General features: G+C 64.2%; 1 protein-coding gene and 1 long non-coding RNA gene across 2 annotated transcripts in view; one reads left to right on the plus strand and one right to left on the minus strand.

The window, feature by feature from the left end:
• ZFPM1 (zinc finger protein, FOG family member 1) overlaps positions 1–17,507 on the plus strand; it is a 71,475-nt gene that overhangs the window by 52,976 nt on the left and 992 nt on the right. The window contains exons 5-10 of the mRNA XM_046682059.1: positions 9,631–9,733; positions 11,736–11,945; positions 15,619–15,852; positions 16,149–16,244; positions 16,334–16,480; positions 16,679–17,504. Coding sequence (XP_046538015.1) covers positions 9,631–9,733; positions 11,736–11,945; positions 15,619–15,852; positions 16,149–16,244; positions 16,334–16,480; positions 16,679–17,504 — 1,616 coding nt within the window. The remainder of the gene's footprint in view (positions 1–9,630; positions 9,734–11,735; positions 11,946–15,618; positions 15,853–16,148; positions 16,245–16,333; positions 16,481–16,678; positions 17,505–17,507) is intronic.
• LOC124251457 (uncharacterized) lies at positions 9,973–11,696 on the minus strand. Its single transcript, XR_006891766.1, has 2 exons — positions 11,545–11,696; positions 9,973–10,736 (listed from the first exon to the last, which is right to left on the minus strand). It is a non-coding gene; the product is annotated as an uncharacterized LOC124251457 (long non-coding RNA).

The raw sequence follows: 17,507 nt of genomic DNA on the forward strand, positions 1-17,507 counted from the left end.
GCCGTGGTGCTAGGCAAGGTGGTTTTGGGGCGCCTGGGGACAGCCGCAGCAGAGGGTGAAAGTCACTCTGCTTCTGTTCCTCGGGGTCCTCTGACGACAGGGAGAGGGCACCGTGGTACCCGAGTGTCCTAGACGCTCCTCCAGCCCTGCTGATCTTGCTCTGTCACTCAGGAGCCTCCCGGACAGTGCCTTCTGAGGCAGTGCGGTCCCTACCACTGAGTTGTCATCCATCTTGGGGTTACCACCTTCTCTTTACGGCAAGTTGGTCTGGTGACCTCTCACAGGGGGTGCAAAGGCTCCTTTTAAAATACGTTTCAGTAAAGAAAGGGCATCAGTGTGTGGGAGACGAGTACATAGGGACGGGCCGGTGGAATAGACATCGAATGGTGTGACGGGAAATGGGAGAGGCCTGTGCAGGAGGGGCGTTTGGGAAGCACCTCCAGCCCTGACAGCACTTGCCTGGGAGGCCAGACAGCACCCGGGTTGGTTCCCTCAAGCCCAGGCTCAGGCACCCCAAATGTGCAGGTGCAGCTGTAGCCTGAGCCCTTTTTGATTCTTGATGTGGCATTCAGGTGTGGCTTGATCCAGGATAGGCACTTGCTGGCAGGTGCCCTGTGGTGCTGGGTCTCCTGGTCCCGAGGCCCCAGGTGTGGGCCTCCTGTCAGCCTCTGCTTAGTTTGCGGGCAGTGGTGGTGCTATATGAGTGAGGCTTCCCCCACACCTGGAGGCCAGATGCTGCCCTGAAGCTCTAACCAGCTCCACCTGGCAGTTAGAGCCCCCACTTCTCAGCCGCAGAAACCGGGCCCCAGGAACTTGGCCTGCAGCAGTGTCCGCGGCGCTGGTGGGGAGCCACAGGCAGAATCCCCAGCTGCACACCCTCAGACTGGCACTTACAGCCCCCACCCACTCCTGTGTGTAAGAAGACCTGGGTTGTGGGTCAGGCTAGGTCAGGATCTGGGGGCCTGGCCTCAGGAAACTGAAGTCTCCTGGGGTCCAGATGTGCAACCCAGCTGAGGCCCCCCCAGGCCACCCACATAGCCTATGGCAGCTGAACTGCCTGGCTCAAAGGGGCAGTGCTTGTCCAGGTGCTCAGCGAGGCTGTGGGAGGCTGCCCAGGACCGAGGGCACCCACCTTCATGCCCAAGCTGTCCCCATGTCCCCATGTCGCAGGGTGCAGATCCCAGGGTCTCCTACCCCATGGCCATTTTGCTGTGTGTCCCCAGGCAGGCCCCTGACCTCTCTGAGCTTCCATTTCCTTAGCCTTTGAGACCTCGGGGGGGGGCCACAGGGGTTCCCTGAAGGGCCCTTGAAGCCTGAGCCTGCAGACGCTCCACCCTCCCTGCAGAGGGAGGTGGTCTGTGAAGTGGCCAGGGTGGTGGAGTGGATTAAATGAGATGACCCACGTGTGGACCCCAGGAGACTTCAGTTTCCTGAGGCCAGGCCCCCAGATCCTGACCTAGCCTGACCCACAGCCCAGGTCTTCTTACACACAGGAGCGGGTGGGGGCTTACCGCAGGGCACAGCAGCCCTGCAGGAGGGGGACCCTCTCGTCCCAGGGCCCCGAGCAGGGACGGAACAGCAGAAGCTCCAAGTGGCAGATTTCAACTCCATGGAAAGAGCCTGATTTAGGCTCCGCTGTGGGATGGAGGCTGTGGTATTTAGAGCTGGCTCTGTAGGTAGTGAGCTTCCCGTCACTGGAGGCATGCAAGTAGCAGTTGACTCTTCAGAGGGCAAGCTGTTGAGGGGCAGTTAATGGTTGGAAGGAGGAGCGGGTGGGCTGGGAGCTCCGTGGTTATCATCTCTGAACTCTCCAAGTGTCAAGAAAACATATAAGCAGTGACGGGACAAAGCCAGGTGGCGGAGAACTGGGCGTGTCAGTGTGGTCTGAGCGGCACCTGCACCTCTCCTCTCCTCCCTCCTCTGGGGACAGTCAGCCCTTTCCAAGATGAGCAGGTGTGCGTTCCACACTCGCTCCACACACACCACTGTGCGCCTGTCCTCACGCCTGGCCCCTCGTTCCCTCCCCCCACCCTGTAGGCGGGTACTGCTGTCCTCATTTTACAGATGAGGAAACTGAGGCTCCAGGGGGTTAGAGACCAGGATCAAATAGCAAAGGGAGGACTGGAACCCAGGTCCGCCCCACCCCAGAGACCCCGCAGGCTCCCCAAGGATGGGACTGAGGGGCGGGAGACACCACGCTGGCCCAGGACCCCACTGCATCCTGCCCGGCCCTCCCCTCTGCCCGTAGCCTCCTCTCTGGGGGTTTGTCCCCCTTGGGCCTGGGGTGAGGTCAGCCTGGGGAGACTCGCACTCGCACGAGGTTGGAAACCCTCTGCAGGCGGGGAGACGCTGTCCGAGGGGAGCCAGGAAGCCAGCGCCAGAGAGGCCAGCAGCCCTTGAGGCTCCTGCAGAGGAGCCCGGGGAGGAAGGAGCCGCCCGCGCTTCCCGCAGCTTTATCTCCTGCAGAATGAAATCCTTGATTAACCCTTATCTCCCCAGCGGGCGCTATCTCCGCCTTGGCGCCGAGTGTCCAGACACACCGTACAAGATGATTGATTTCTTAAAGATACGCACGCCTTCCCGATACTTCATTTATTGTCTAAATATTTTTGCTAACATTTCAGCGGGCCCCTTATCAGCCTCAGCTGATGGGTCCCAGTTCTCCTCCCCGCGCACCTCCTGCCCCAGATGGGCCTATCAGCCACCAGGCAGTTGTCTCTGTTGTTCGGAGAGGGAGGAAGGACAGGGGTGCCGAGGGGTGTGGCGCCCCTCCCTGCTGTCTCCTTAGGCCTGGTGCTTTCGGGCAGGAGGAGGGGCAGGCAGAGCTCCCCCCACAGTCTCTGCACGCATCAAAAGATGCGGGAGCCGGGGGAGCCCCAAAAAGGACACAGAGTGCACAGAACCTGGCCAGGGGTCGAGAGTCAGGTCCAGCACCATCTTGCTGGAGGATCTCAGGCAGCTTCCACTTCTGGAAACCCAGGGCTCGGAGGCCCAGCCACCTCAAACTTTGTAGTCAGAGACAAAAGAAATGTTTGCGATGGATGGGTGGGTGAATGGGTAGATGGATGGATGGGTGAGTGGACGGATGGATGGTGGATGGGTGGGTGAATAGATGAATGGATGGATGGATGGATGGTGGATGGGTGGGTGGGTTATGGTGGACATGTGGATGGATGGATGGGTGGGTAAATGGCTGGATGGGTGTGTGGATGGATGGGTGGATGGATGGGTGAGTGGATGGGTGGATGAACGAACAAATAAACTCTTTCACCCCCAGACTGACCCATCATGGGCTTGGCCCATCTATCTATCCAGTCGTCCCCCCAGGGCTGACCCACTTTAGACATGACGCCACTGTGACTTCAGTGAGAGCCGGGAGTGGCGAGCAGGGCAGCAGGTCCAGTGGGAAAAAGCCCCCGCTCGAGAAAGAGAGATGCGCCCCTGGGCCCTGACCTGCCATGTGGTCTCATGCAGGGACCAGCATAGAAGGGCCTTTGGGTGGGCCTCCTCTGTCCTTCACCTGGAGAGGGAGTGGAGCTGGGGCCCTTGGGGCACCACGGGCTCTGAGCAGCCCTCCATGCAGGAAGCCCAACGGCTGGTATCAGGGTCATTGCCACAGCAGAGTCGGCTTCACAGCAGGGCAAGCGCTGGCTGGGGGCCTCTGGCCAGTGGGGGGCTGAGGCAGGACCCCCAGGTGCACGCCTGTTGATGTCCCCGTCTCCCTCTTTAATTCTCATTTACATCTGTTTATAATAGCTAATAGATTCCTAAGGGACACGGGACACACTGGGAAGACCCCCCTAGCCCAGCACTGAGCGGCTTCCCTGGTGAATTCTGGGATGCCGGGCCCAGTGTGGGGCGCTGCCAGGTCCTTCCGTACCCAGATGGGACTCACCGCGAGCCGCTCCACGTCCGGCTCTGCTCCCCTCCTTCTGAGGTCCATGTCAGGCGTCCCTTTCCTGGGGTGTGTGGGCGCCCTGCTGCTGCCCACAGCCGTCAGCCTCGAGGCCCTCCCTGGGAAGTGGATTGGTAACGCAGCACGTGGGGAGACACCCTGACGGCAGGCGGTTCTGGCACCCTCGGGCTGGGCACCAGCTGAGCAGCATCGGGGCCCCCACCGGTCGGTCCTGCCCACGTCCCTGCCCCAGGACTGCTTCCTCCCTCAGCAGCCCCTGGGCCTGTCCACGCCCCGGGGCTCCCAGGAGCCTCGCCCAGTGGACCCGGTAGCCCCACGGGGTCCCGTGGGAAAGGCCCTGCGCTGTGCCCCCCACCCTCCCACATAACTGTAGGGGAGCCCACGGGTCACTAGGCCCGGGGCTGGAGCTCACGCCAACTCTGCTGACCCAACTGGCCCATGGTACAGATGAGGAAACTGAGGCTCAAAGAGGGCCCAGAATGTCAGTTCCCTGTGGCTGCTGTAACAGAGCGCCTCAGCCTGGTGTCTCAAGCAGAAGTGTGTTCTCTCTCCGTTCTGGAGGCCAGAAGTAGAAGTGGAGGGGTCGCAGGGGTCCCTGAGGGAGGGCGGCTCCAGCCTCTCCTCTCCTCACGCTGCCGGCGGTGCTGGGGTTCCTCGGCCTGGAGACGCAGCAGTCCCCCCTCTGCCTCCGTCTCCTCCATCCCTTCTCTTCTGGGGACACTCGTCATTGGATGAGGACTCACCTGGGTCCCCCAGGGTGACTGCGTCTGGATTACCCTACATTTAATCACACGTGCAGAGACCCTTTTTCCAGACAAGGTCACAGCCACAGGCGCTGATGACATATCTCGGGGCCACATTCAGCAGCCTCCCCTTCCCCACCCCCACCCCCGGCCGCTGCCCAGAGCTAGCAAGCGGCTGAGCCGGGGCCAGGCCAGGTTGACCCCTGGGGGGTGGACAGGTCAGAGCAGAGCGCAGCGTGGGGCGCTCTGAGAGGCAGACGCCCTCCTGGGGACACACCTCAGACCTGAGCCCTGCTGCCGGCCTCCCTGGGCCCTGGCACCTCCTCTGCATGCCTCAGTTTGCCTGCCTGCAGCCTCAGGGGCTGAGAAAGTGCCGCAGGGCCTGGGAGGTGCTGTGGGCCGGAAGGGGCTCTGGGACCCTCCTAACACGCCAGAAAGAACCTGAGCTGGGGCTGGAAGAGGTCTGTCCTTCTCAGCCCTGGCCGCCCCTTCCCTGGGCCACGGCCCCAGGCCCACCTTACAGCTGGCCGCCTCCCTGAGCCCAGGGCCTCCCCCAGGAAAGGGACTGGGGGCCACGTGGCCCAACGCCTTGCTGTCCCCTCCCCCTGCTTGCCCTTCCCCTAAGCCGACCCCGCCCCCTGCTGTCCCCGCCTGCGGCTTTCCCCTCCCCTCTGTCATCCCAGCTCACTGCTGTCCACACATCTTCTCCCACTCCAGGCCTCACTCCCTCTCTCTCAGCCTGTCCCCGTTTCTCTAGCACTTTCCTCCCGGCTTCCACTGGCTGTTTCTTGCTGGCCTCCCAACTCCAGTGTCCATGCGGGAGATCAGAGACTGCTATTCTGTTCTTCTCGGTGCCACCGCACCTGGCACACAGCAGGCCCCGGACTCTTGACTGAATGAATGAATGAGTGAGTGAATGACAAGGCTGCAGTGCTGGGTGGAGATCACACAGACCCGAGTTCTGGTCCCATGTGTGCACAGACACTTCCCATGGCCTTGGACGTCCTTCACCTCTGTGTCATGGTCTGCTCGCCTGTGAAATGGGTTCTTCACCGGGTCTGGGGGAGACCAGAGGGGCCAAGGACGGAAAGGTGGCTGCCTCTGGGCCGGGTGAGCGGGACACAGCGGGGGCTCCTCAGTATGGGCTGCAGGACGAGGGAGGTGGGTGCAGGCCCCCATCAGAGTCCACCCCAGGCCTGACCTCCATTACCTGCCCGCAGTGACCTGGGGGGCCCCGGCAGCCCCCCTGGCCTTCTGCCGGGCTGTCTGGCTCCCTGGGCCGGGGCCCCCTCCCCTCAAGGCTGCTTCATGAGATGCACAGCAAGGTTTGGGAGCAGCCTCAGATGAAGCTGTCACGGCGGATGCGGTGGAGATAGGGTTTCCGATGGTTATCAGCGGGCACGGCATCCAGACACTGACCTCTTTGTTGGGGGAACAAGGAGGGTTCTCAGATGCGCCGGAGGATTTAAAGTGGCCGCTGTTAGTTATCCCGGGCTGGTGGGCCAGCCAGAGCCAGGAGGGAGGGAGGGGGCAACCCCGAGGGGCTGCAGGCAGGGCAGGGGTGGGGCTTCTTGCTGACCCCGACACGGCCTGTCCAGGGCGAGCGCGGCCCGAGCCTGGGTGCCCGTGGAGGACGGCGGCACCCTCTTCTCTGATGGTTTCAGCAGCAGGGCCAGGCGGGGCCTTATGAAGAGCCCCTCCCAGGGTTGCACCCCGCTGCCCATGGGCAGGGCCGGGCCGGGAAGGGGGCTGACTTGGCCCAGAGCCTTCAACCACCAGAGAAAAGGGCTTCTGTCCCAGGGCTGCTCGCAACTGGGTTTCGGAAAGAAAAGAAAATATATCACCAGGAGCCCAGCGCTGAGTGGGCCCCTCCACAGGGCCAGCGGGACTGACACCTGCCCCCCCAGCGTCCTCGGCCCTCTCGGGGGTCCGCTGCCTGGTATGGGGGTGGCTCTAGCTCAGGGCTGGCCTGCGCACGCCGTCCCCAGGCCAGGGCAGAGGCAGGCGGGCGGCCGTGCTCCCCTCCCTGGAGCCGTGGGCTGATAGCCCTGCAGGCTGGCAGGGACACCCCACCCGTCCCACCTTCCCCGTGTAAGTGGGGGCCAGGTCCTCCCCGAGCAGCAGGGGCTGAGCGCATAGGGTAAGGGCCTGGTCAGGAAGCCCTGGACATCCTGGCCTGTTTCCTCCTGGGGTCAGGTGGGGGGAGGACGGAGGCCCCCTCCTCCCCGCCTGTCCCCCTCCCCCGGTCCACCCTCACTGAGGGCCCTGCACCGCCCGGGGCAGCCACTCATCGGGTGCCCGGTGAATAGGGGGCCTCGGCGGGAGGCACGGGCCAGCGGGACATGGCGCCTCATCCCTCAGAAGGTGGGAAGGGGCAGGGAAACTGGGCTTCTGCCGCGTCAGCAGGCTGTGGGCTGCTTTATCAAGCCGCGAACACGCGCTCCCAGAGTGATAAGCATTAAACCGCCCGGGAAGCTGTCAGTCTCAGTTTGAGGGTTTAGAAATATTGGGACGAATAATTAGATTTCATATCGTTACCGCACGCCCATCAGAGGATCAGGCAGATTAATTTTTTCGCCCTCCTCCACTCATTAATATTCATTAGAGGCTTGGGGAGGCCCCGGCCGCCTCCTGGCTGCGAGCTGCTGGCCCAGGTCGGCGCAGCTGGGACATGGGAGCCAATGGTCACCTGCCAATGGACCCACCCCACTGGTGCCGCTTTGTCCCCCGGCCTGCCCCGATCTGCAGCGGTCAGAATCACCACTGCCACCTGCACCGGCCCACCCAGGCAGGCTCCGCAGGGGAGATGCTGGCCCCACATCAGCACGTGCTGATTGCTGGCGGGTGCCCCGGTGGACGCCAGCCTTCTGGGCCCAAAGGCGCAGTCCCTGCCTGCTGCATCCTGCTGGCCAAGGGAAGGCAGGAGCAAGGACGCCAGGCTTGTGTGCTGGTCACGGGCCAAGTGGACACTGTTGGAAGGGAGGGATTCACACAGATTGCTACTTCCTGATGCCCTCGGGGAAACTGAGTCACAGACATGACCCGCCCTGCAAGCAGGTGGCAGGATGAGGACCCGTCTGGAGTGAGCACGTGGGCTTGGGCCACAGCGCCAAGCAGCAGGTCATGACTCGGTTGCAGAGACATGCCAAGGGCCAGGGAGGGCAGTGGTGCTGGGACGGCAGGTTCTGTTCCCGGGGCCAGGGTGTCCACGGGCCGGGGTGCCCCAGCCTCCTGGGAGTTGTCACCGGGAGTGCCCAGCCACAGGCCTGATCTTGCAGGTTCCCGAGTCTCCAACGGGATGGGGACAAGTCACAGAGGTGGTCACAGGGGCCACCGTGGGTCGAGGCATGGTGCCCTGCCCAAGGTCACAGTGGGGGAGGCTGAGACTGGACTGGACCCTGATGCCCAGCTCCGGAGCCCTTGTGGTCCCCGCAAGCAAAGGCCAGTAAGACAGATGCTGTGGGCTCAGACCTGGCAGGGAGGTGCCCGGAACCTGCCAGAGGACGCCCCACATACCATCACTGCCCCGGCTTTCCTGCCATGGTAGCATCCTGGCCGACTGCTGTGTGTGGCCCTGGGCTGCACAAACCCTCCTCCATCCATGTGGCAGCATCTCCAGGGACAGCAAGTGACACCAGTTCTTCAGTTAAACGTCCTGATGCACAAATTTCTGAGTAAAAAGCATTTATTTGCATAAAACAAAGAAAAATACCCAAAGTGGACACACACTGTGCCTTTCCATACAGCACCCAGTGACTGAGCTTGGGGACCTCCAGGCAGAGGAGCCAGCCAGAACCGGGGAGCAGCAGCGGTCACCCCAACCTCCTGGGGCAAAGCTGGGGGGGGCGGTTCTGTCCACCAGCCCGCCCTCCAGCCGTGACCTGCACCTTGTCTCCTCCATTGACCAGGGCCAGGCCAGAGTGGGGTGCAGGCAGCCCCTCCCACGCCCCCAGCAGTTCTGGGATGGAGCCCTGTGTTTCCTCTGCTGCCTGGCGGGCGGGGGCCAGGGCTCTGGAAATCAGGCCACCCCCCTCTGTGGCTACTGGCAGCCAGAGGACCAGCCCAGAGCGCTCTTTCCTTCCGGCGCTGCACAGGCCAGGCTGCAGACCCAGCTGCGGGGAGAGAGCATGGCTGGGCGAGGCAGGGCTGGCACAGGCTGTCCCTGCCCTCCCCTCGCCTGCCCGTGCCTCAGTTTCCTTACCTGTGAGATGGGAAAAGGGCAATGTGCTTTCCGGGCTGCCAGCGAGGCTGGGTGGGCCCAGGGCGGACCCCACACACCGATCTCCGTCTCTGGGAGCGGCAGGGAGGGGCTGGGGCTGAGCCAGCTCAGCAAGGGGACATCTTGCTGCCTGCGGACCTCAGAGAGTGGCTGGGCCCAGGCAGGTGTTCTTGGAGTGTCTGCCGCCATGTGCCGGCACCAGGATGTACGGGGTGAAGGTGGGCTGCCGTGCCCAGCAGCGAGGGGAGCCCCTTTGTCGGGGAGGACACACAAGTCCCTCTCTGGGGAGATGCCGTCTCCTCTGGGCCGATCTCGGCCTCGGCCCACAGAGCTCGTGTTGGAGGCCTCTGGGGGCCTCTGTGGGAGGAGCCTGGCTGGTCCAGCCCCATGCACCCTGTGGGCTGTGAGGTAGCACCCAGCAGCCACTGGGAGGAGGAGGCAAGGGGAAAGCACCAATCTGGGTGTAAATCCCCACTCTGCCACTCACTGGCTCTGCGACCCTGAACAAGCTGCTTGACCTCAGTTTCCAAGAGAACCCAATGCCAGACCCACGGAAGGTGCCAGCTCCCTGCCGTGTCTCTGTCGCAGCTCAGTGCTGATGCGGAGCCGGTCCACAGCCTGGCCTGGCCACCCCGCCAGGCGGTCTCTCAGGCTTCCCCTCACGTGGCCCGTGGGGACCCCCCAGCTGGGCTCGTCCGGGCTGTGTCCAAGGGCACGACTTGTCCTTGCTGACTGCTCCTTCCTGCCCCCAGAGCCCGGCCCTTGCCCTGCTGCTGGAGGACGAGGCCTGCTGGCTGAGGACACTGCCCCCGGCCCTGACCAAGGACGAGGCCAACATGGAGATCTACAGGAAGGGTTGGTATCACGGCGCTTCCCTCGCAGCTTTCCGGAAGGCGGGGGTCACTTGGCTGTCCCTGGGCCAGCCCTTAAAGGGAAACCAGCCTGCTTCGCCCAAGGTGAGAGGCGAGCTTTTCAGGGCTGGGCCTGGGGCTGCCACCCCGCCACCACACCCCCAGTGCCCTGACTGAAGACCATCTGGGGCCAGACAGAGGCCAGCCCTGGGACGGGAGGAGGGGGTCTCAGGAGGCCAGATCCTGCTGCTCCTCCAGGCCCAGGCGATGGCCATTCTCAGGGCCTCTGGGGTCAGCGGAGGAGCCCAGGACAGGTGGGCTGGCAGGGGTGGATGCAGGTGCCAACTGGCCCAGGGCCCTGCACAGTCTGGCTCGCTCCAGGTACAATCCCAGCTGTGGGGCCTGGGGCCAGCCCCTTACCTTCTGCGGCCTCCATCGCTGTGTGAGGCTGACCAGAGAGCTTGGCCAGGCACGGTGGCTGGTGGCCCAAGAGCTTCTGCCCTGGCCTCGCTCCTGCCTCCCTGCATCTTCTAAAAGGAGTGGCCCAGGAGGGAGGCCTGGGAGGGAGGAGGGAGAGCAGGACAGGGGTCCTCACTGCCCTCATTCTCAGTTCAGAGGTCAGGCCGTGTAGGCGCGGGGCGGGGCTTCCGTCTCCATCGCCTTGGTCCCACCTGCCTTGGGTGGTTTCATCCAGAGGACAGTGCAGCACGGTCTTCCGTGTGTGAGGATCAGGGTGGCGGGGCCCCCATCACAGTCGAGGCGGTGCAGGCCCAGGAGGAGGATGTGGGGCAGATGACGTGACAACTTCTACAGCCAAGCACGGGCTGTCCGCCGGAACGTGGCCGCCCAGGAGGGCTGCACACCCACTGACCACGGGAAATCGGCCTCATTCCCCCACGGGGGGGCTCCGTTTGCTAGAATGTTCTGGGGGTGTTGCCCTTGTCGTCATGTCCTGAGCACACAGCATGTTCAGCCAAGTGGAGGCAGCTCCGTCCTGAGGGCACTCTCTTTAGGACAGAGCCAAGGCCGTGGGGTGGGCAGGGGCCAAGCCTGGGGCTGCTCCCACACACACCCCCACCATAACCCCTGGGGGCCTCCTGGGCATGATGGGGGTGCAGAGGGGTGCAGAGCTCAGCATCTGGGGACCTGGCTCTCCATCCTGCCAACCCCACACACCCCGGCCAGCACTTCACCCGTGTGCCTCAGTTTCCCCCTCCATGGAGGGAAAGGACCCCAGCCCCTCCTCCCCACAAAGGGTGCTCTGAGGACCCAGAGAGCAGCCGGAAGGCACCTGAGTGCCAGTGTTGGCAGCGAGCGGTCAGCTGTGGGTCGGCACACCCAGCTGGGATGTGGGCCAGTTAACATTGCCTGGCCTGCCCCTCTTGCTGGCCAGCTCAGCAGGGCTCCGACCACCTGTGTCTGCCCAGGTGGAACAGGGGTCCTTGCAACGCTGACGCTAGCGAGGTGGCCTCGTCCGAGTAGGGCCTGCGCCTCTTGGGAGGTTCCCGGCGGCCTCCTTGCCAGCCGCTGGAGGCAACGGTGGGCAGCCCAGCCTGGGTCCTGTTGGCCAAGGCTGCCCCCTGCAGGCCGCCGAGGGAACAGCTGCACCGCGCAGGGAGGAGGACGTGGTAGGGCGGGACCCACCACCACCAGGCCCTCCACCACCTGTCCAACATGCCACCCCTTCTGGAAAAGGGGGCAGCTCTGCTGGCCACCCTCAGGGCCTCCCACTGGATGGCTGCAGGGCAGGGAGACCCAAGGAGTGCACAGGCCCCAGGGACCACCCAGTCACCCCATGGAGGCAAGATGGCTCACCGTGGAAACTGACAGCCACAGCATGACTTGGGCATGGCCGCTCCCTGACCATGGCCTTGGCTCCATTCCCCACCCTGACTCCAAACCCTGGTCTCTGAGATGGGGCAGCACAGAGGGGCCATGAGGAGGAGACGGGGAGGCACTACACAGGCCGCGGGCCCTCCGTCACGAGGCCCTTCCTTCCCCTGCAGACGAAGCCCTCTGGTGCAGGCTCACCAAGCCGGTGCCGGCTGGTGGACTGCTGAGCGTGCGCCTCGCGGCTGAGCCCCGCGGGGCCCCCAGCCACCCTGTGAAGGAGGAGCCGGCGGAGCCTGAGGGCCCGGCCTCGTCACACACCGACATCCAGCTCCTGCCCCAGCAGGCCGGCATGGCGTCCATCCTGGCCACGGCGGTCATCAACAGTGAGTACACCTGCCCGTGCCACCGCAGCTCCATGGCAGTGCCCAGGCGCGGGGCTGCAGTGGCGCTCAGGAGCTCAAGATCTGCAAAGATCTGTCACCGCCGGGATCTGAGCAATGGAGGAGGTGTGGTGCAGGGACGTGCACGGGGGCCTTGAAGGTGGGGTCCCAGTGGGGGGCTCAAGGCCACACAGCCAGCCCGAGAGGACCAAGTGGTTGGGCGGCAGATACCGAAGGGGCAGCCCAGCAGAGAGAAGCCAGGTGGTCAGCAGGGCCCAGGGCTCGGGTCGCAGCCTGGGAAGGCCCGGTGAGCAGGCACAAACCTGCCCTGCCCTCCCAGGGGCATGCAGGGCGCACGGGCAGGTTTCAGCCTCAGCGTCACTGACATGCGCCGTGGACACTGAGCGGCAGCCACGGCCCCATGAACACACCTGGTGTGCTGGTCCCTCGCTCCTCGTCACGACAGTCTGCCTCAAATGGTCATCCTGAGAGTCAAATAGGACACTCTAACCTCCACGCTGAACCACATAGTCGGTCACAGAGGTGGGGGCGCTGGCCCGCCCTGAGGGCATGGGCACATCCCACAAGGAAGGACAGCAGTGACATGATGGGACGGTGGCGGGGGGGTCCTTTATTGGGGTACCCATGAGAACCACTCTGATGAGGTGACAGGCCAGGACCCAGATACCGGGAAAGAGCAGCTGAGTGCACAGCCCGTGGGGCCGAGGCCAGCGAGGGGTCACCATGGCCAGAGCCAGCAGTATGGCGGGCATGAGGGAGGGAAACCTCCCAGGGTGGTTCCCGGCCAGGGCTGGGGTTCCTCTCGCACCAAGGGTACCACAGCAGGCTTCTCAGCAGCGAAGGGCAGTGTGATTTAGTGTCGGATCACCCAGGCTAAGTGGCGACTGCAGGGTTGCAAAATCAGAAGAAAAGTAACCTTTTTGAGGAAATCGAACGTGATGATGGTTTGAAGCAGGTGGTGGCAGACAAGACAGGCCAGATGGGGCGTCGGAGCAAACAGGGACCTGCCGGGTGGGGTGGGGAGGAGGCAGCAAGCACGAGGCAGGGGCTTTGGTGCACCGTCCGGGTGGATCTCCGTCAGTACTGTCGTGGGCAGGGGAGTTGGGAGAGCCGCTCTGAGCATCCTGACCCCTGACCCCGAGACAGCTAGATGCTCAAGTGCACCTTCAGAGGGAGCTGGGGCCACAGGCTGGGGCTCAGGGCACAGACAGCGGGACAGTCCTCTGGGGAGCTCTGGGGCAGGACCTGCAAACACGAGTCATCTGCTGCGGGCCGTGGGGGTCCACCGTGTCCAGGCTGTGGTGAGACCAAGGGCAGAGAGCTGACCGCTGGACTGGGCAGCACAGAGGTCAGTGTGACCTTGACCAAAACTACTGCAGCTGAGGGAGCAGGGAGCAAGAAAGTGTGTGGAGGGGACACGGCTTGCATTGCTGGAACTTGAGCGATCCTGATGCGCATCGCGTGCTTGTGGAAATGACGAGAAACTAGTGACATGGCAGCAGGGGGGCAGGGGACAAGCCACAGGCGTGAGGTGCACCCTAGAGCCTGGGTGGAGGGGCCGGGCTGGACAGGGTAAGGCCACTGCCCCAGAGAATGGGGTCAGCGGGGGACTGAGAGGCCGGTGGGGGCGAATAAGTGGAGTCTCGTCTGGACATCGAGGTTTCAGGGGAACAGGGAAGCCAGAAGGTCTCTCTTCTCATTCCCTACCACGTGCAGAGACCACCTCCCGTCTCTCCGTCTGGCTGCTCCAAGGGAGGCTACAAGGAGCCCCAGGCAGGGGGGCTTCCTCTCAAGCCAGCCCAGGCTCACCCCTCTGGGCCTCGGTTTCCGCTCCCTGGTCTGAGGCCCTGGTGTCAGTGCCTCACCCGCAAGCAGCAACATCCCAGGGGCGTTTCACTGCAGAAACCACCGTAGGCCAGGCGTCTCTGCACCCCCAGCCCCGCCCCAGCCCCCTCCGCAGGGGCCCGTCCAGCTGGTGGTCTGGAAGGGCTAAATAACCTGAGCCCCACAGTCCATCGGACCCGTTTAACTCCTGACACTCCACACTGCAGACCTCAGTTTTCCCGCCTGTGAACTGGGGGCGACGGTCGTACTGGCCTCGAGGCGCTGGTGCAGGTTCCCCGGGCTGCGCCCACTTGGGCCCTGCCCGTGGTCAGCCTGTGCTCAGCCCTGGCTGGTGGGACCAGGATCCTCCTCGCCAAGGTGCAGGGCTAAGGCCAGGGCTCAAATGCGCTTCCTAGGCTCCCGGCCCCCCTCTCTCACTGCAGCCGGCACCCAGCTCCCAGCAATGACCTTGTGGATACGAAAACAAACCCACCGGTGGCCTCTCAGGTCCTGGTCGCAGCTCAAGGCCTCAGCTCATAAAGAACAGAGCTGCCTCGAGGCCCCCAAATAAAAGGAAACTCGAAAAACAGAAATAAACAGCACAGCAGGAAGGGGACTTGAGGCAAAAAAGTCGGCAGAAAACAGCAAGGACATGAGAGGTGACAGGCCACCTCACCCAAGAGATACTTAAATTCCTTAAAAGAGGCAGAAGGTGGAAGCGTGGCAGCCTCCGGGGGGTGGGGCCCAGGATAAGCAGCAGAGACAGCGGCCGAGAAGCACGTCCTGATCTGCAGAGGCAGAAACCACATCATACGTTGGTCTCTACACGCCACAGCCGAAAACCCAGATAAGGAGTCTGGGGCCCCTCGGTTCCACCTCAAGGTCAAGGTCAAGGCCAAGGCACAGAACAGGCCCTCCGCTGCCTTCAGCCAAGGGGCAGAGACAGAGAGAACATTCCTTAAAATTCTGGTACAAAGACAATAGAACCAGAAACCGGGGAAGTGCCCGTCTGAACCCTCACCCGCGGGCAAAACCAGCCCGCAACCCACGATCCTGTAAATGGGGGAGCTAGAGGCAGCGCTGGGGCAAATCTGGTGAATTCCGCAAATGTGACCATTCGATCAGTAACTGATGTGGTGCCATCCAGCTGTACAGGGGTGGGGACACAGGAGGGCCTCCCCGGCAGCCCCTGGCTCACCCCTGCCCACCCCACCCCAGAAGCCACTGGAGCCATGCTCAACTCTCGTCCTCAGGCCGAGCGCTCAGGGATTCGTTCATGTGGGTTCCCCATGCACCACTCAGGCACCTGTGCATGTGCACACGCACACCTTGCTTGCTCCTCCACAGGCACCCGGGACCATGTCATCCCTCACATCCCCTCCCCAGGGGACGTTCATGTGCACACAGTCACCCCCACAAGTCACACACACGACCATGTCACGGGCCCCAGCCTCGCCCTGTCCACTAATGTGTCCACGCTCCTTCCGTGGGCCCCCCATGAGGCCACAGCATCTCCTTATGGGGCTCACTGTTGACAGGCAGCATGGGGCCATCCTGGGCTTACTCAGAGACCCCATCCACGTGTTCCCACGGCAGCCTGGAGATCTGCAGAAAGGGAACCCAGGATTATAAAGGGACAGATGAGAAGGGGTGGCAGTGATGAGGCAGGGAGAAGGTCGCAAACCTCACTCCTCAGAGCTGGAGGACGACGCCGGCAGCCAGGCAAAACCCTCCTTTTGCAGAGAGCCCACTGCCCTGCCTTGGGTCACAGGCAGCCCCCCTCTGCTGCTGGGGTGTCCCCTCAGGCTGTGCCTGCCTCTCACCCCCACAGAAGACGTCTTCCCGTGCAAGGACTGCGGCATCTGGTACCGGAGCGAGCGGAACCTGCAAGCCCACCTCCTCTACTACTGCGCCAGCCGCCAGAGCGCCGGCTCCCCCGCCGCGGCCGCCACCGACGAGAAGCCCAAGGAGACCTACCCCAACGAGCGCGTGTGCCCCTTCCCCCAGTGCCGCAAAAGCTGCCCCAGTGCCAGCTCCCTGGAGATCCACATGCGCAGCCACAGCGGTGAGGTCCCACGCCCCTCCCCACTGTCCTCTGCCACAACCCGTGCGCGCCCACTGTCCCGTGCCACACACATGGCTGTGTGTTCGTCCTGCCACACCACGCAGCCTCCCACAGGGCTCCCAGAACACAGGTGGCCACCTGGATGGCCAGCTCAGGCCCGGGCCCTTGCCAGGGTCCTGGGAGACAAGGGGCCAAGGAGACAGGACTTAAAGAGCCCTCCACACACAGCCTGCATCATGGGTCCTCAGCCAGGCTGGGGTGCAGGAGCCGGCCCCTCACTGAACCCTGTGTTCCAGGAGAACGTCCCTTCGTGTGTCTGATCTGCCTGTCGGCCTTCACCACCAAGGCCAACTGTGAGCGGCACCTCAAGGTGCACACAGACACCCTGAGTGGTAGGTGGGGGCTGGGAAGGGAGCGGGCAGAGTGGGTGTCTGTGGGGCCCAGCCCACCCCAGGACCCTGACACCACAGCCTGCCCACAGGTGTTTGCCACAGCTGTGGCTTCATCTCCACCACAAGGGACATTCTCTACAGCCACCTGGTGACCAACCACATGGTCTGCCAGCCTGGCTCTAAAGCTGAGATCTACTCACCAGGAGCCGGACACCCTGCAGCCAAGCTTCCCCCAGGTGAGTCCCTGGGGCCCCCCTGAGGACTGGGAAGGGAGGGGGCTTGTCCATGAGACAGCTGGGAGTCAATTTCAGCCTGGGCCCTCCACCACCTCTGCCCAGCCCAGCTCTCCCCTTCCTGCCGTCCCCCCTCCTCAGGTCTGGCCCAGGCAGGTCCTGCTCCAGCCCTGAAGTGTGGCCCCTGGGGTCTCCCTGCAGACAGCCTGGCCAGCTTCCAGCAGCACGCAGCCCTGCATGGGCCCCTGGCCCCCACCGACCTAGGCCTGGAGCCCACCCCACAGCCAGGACTAGACAGGAAGATCCTGGCCGAGGCCACAAACGGAGAGACCAAGGCGGTGCCCCAAAACGGGGGCAGTAGCGAGCCTCCGGCGGCCCCCAGGAGCATCAAGGTGGAAGCAGCAGAGGAGCCCGAGGCAGAGCCAGGACCCCGGGTCCCCTCACGGACGCCGTCACCGCCCAGCCCCGCCCAGGCCAGGGTGAAAGCGGAGATCTCCAGTCCCACGCCGGGTTCCAGCCCGGGTCCTGGCGAGCTGGGCCGCCCCGGTGAGCTGGGCCTGGCGGCCGGCGCGCTCCTCCTGCCACAGTTCCCCGCCGCGCCCCCCGCCTCGGAGATCCTGGCCAAGATGTCCGAGCTGGTGCACAGCCGGCTGCAGGCGGGCGCGGGCGCGCAGGCCGGCCTCTTCGCGGGGGCCCCGAAGGGCGCCACGTGCTTCGAGTGCGACATCACCTTCAACAACGTCAACAACTTCTACGTGCACAAGCGCCTCTACTGCTCCGGCCGCCGCCCGCCGGACGACGCGCCCTCCGCCCGCAGGCCTAGGGTTTCCCCCAACCCGGCGCGCGCGCCCCCCGACCCGCCGCCCGCCGAGCCCGACGCGGCGCGCTCCTCGCCGGGCCCCGGGGCGCGCGAGGACGAGGCTGGGGGCGCGGCCACGCCCGAGGCCGAGGCGGGGGGCCGGGGCAGCGAGGGCAGCCCGAGCCCGGGCAGCGGGGCGGACGAGGACGACGACCCCCGCCGGACGCTGTG

Source organism: Equus quagga, chromosome 13 (genome assembly GCF_021613505.1).
Source record: "Equus quagga isolate Etosha38 chromosome 13, UCLA_HA_Equagga_1.0, whole genome shotgun sequence".
In the NCBI taxonomy this organism is placed as follows: Eukaryota; Metazoa; Chordata; class Mammalia; order Perissodactyla; family Equidae; genus Equus; species Equus quagga.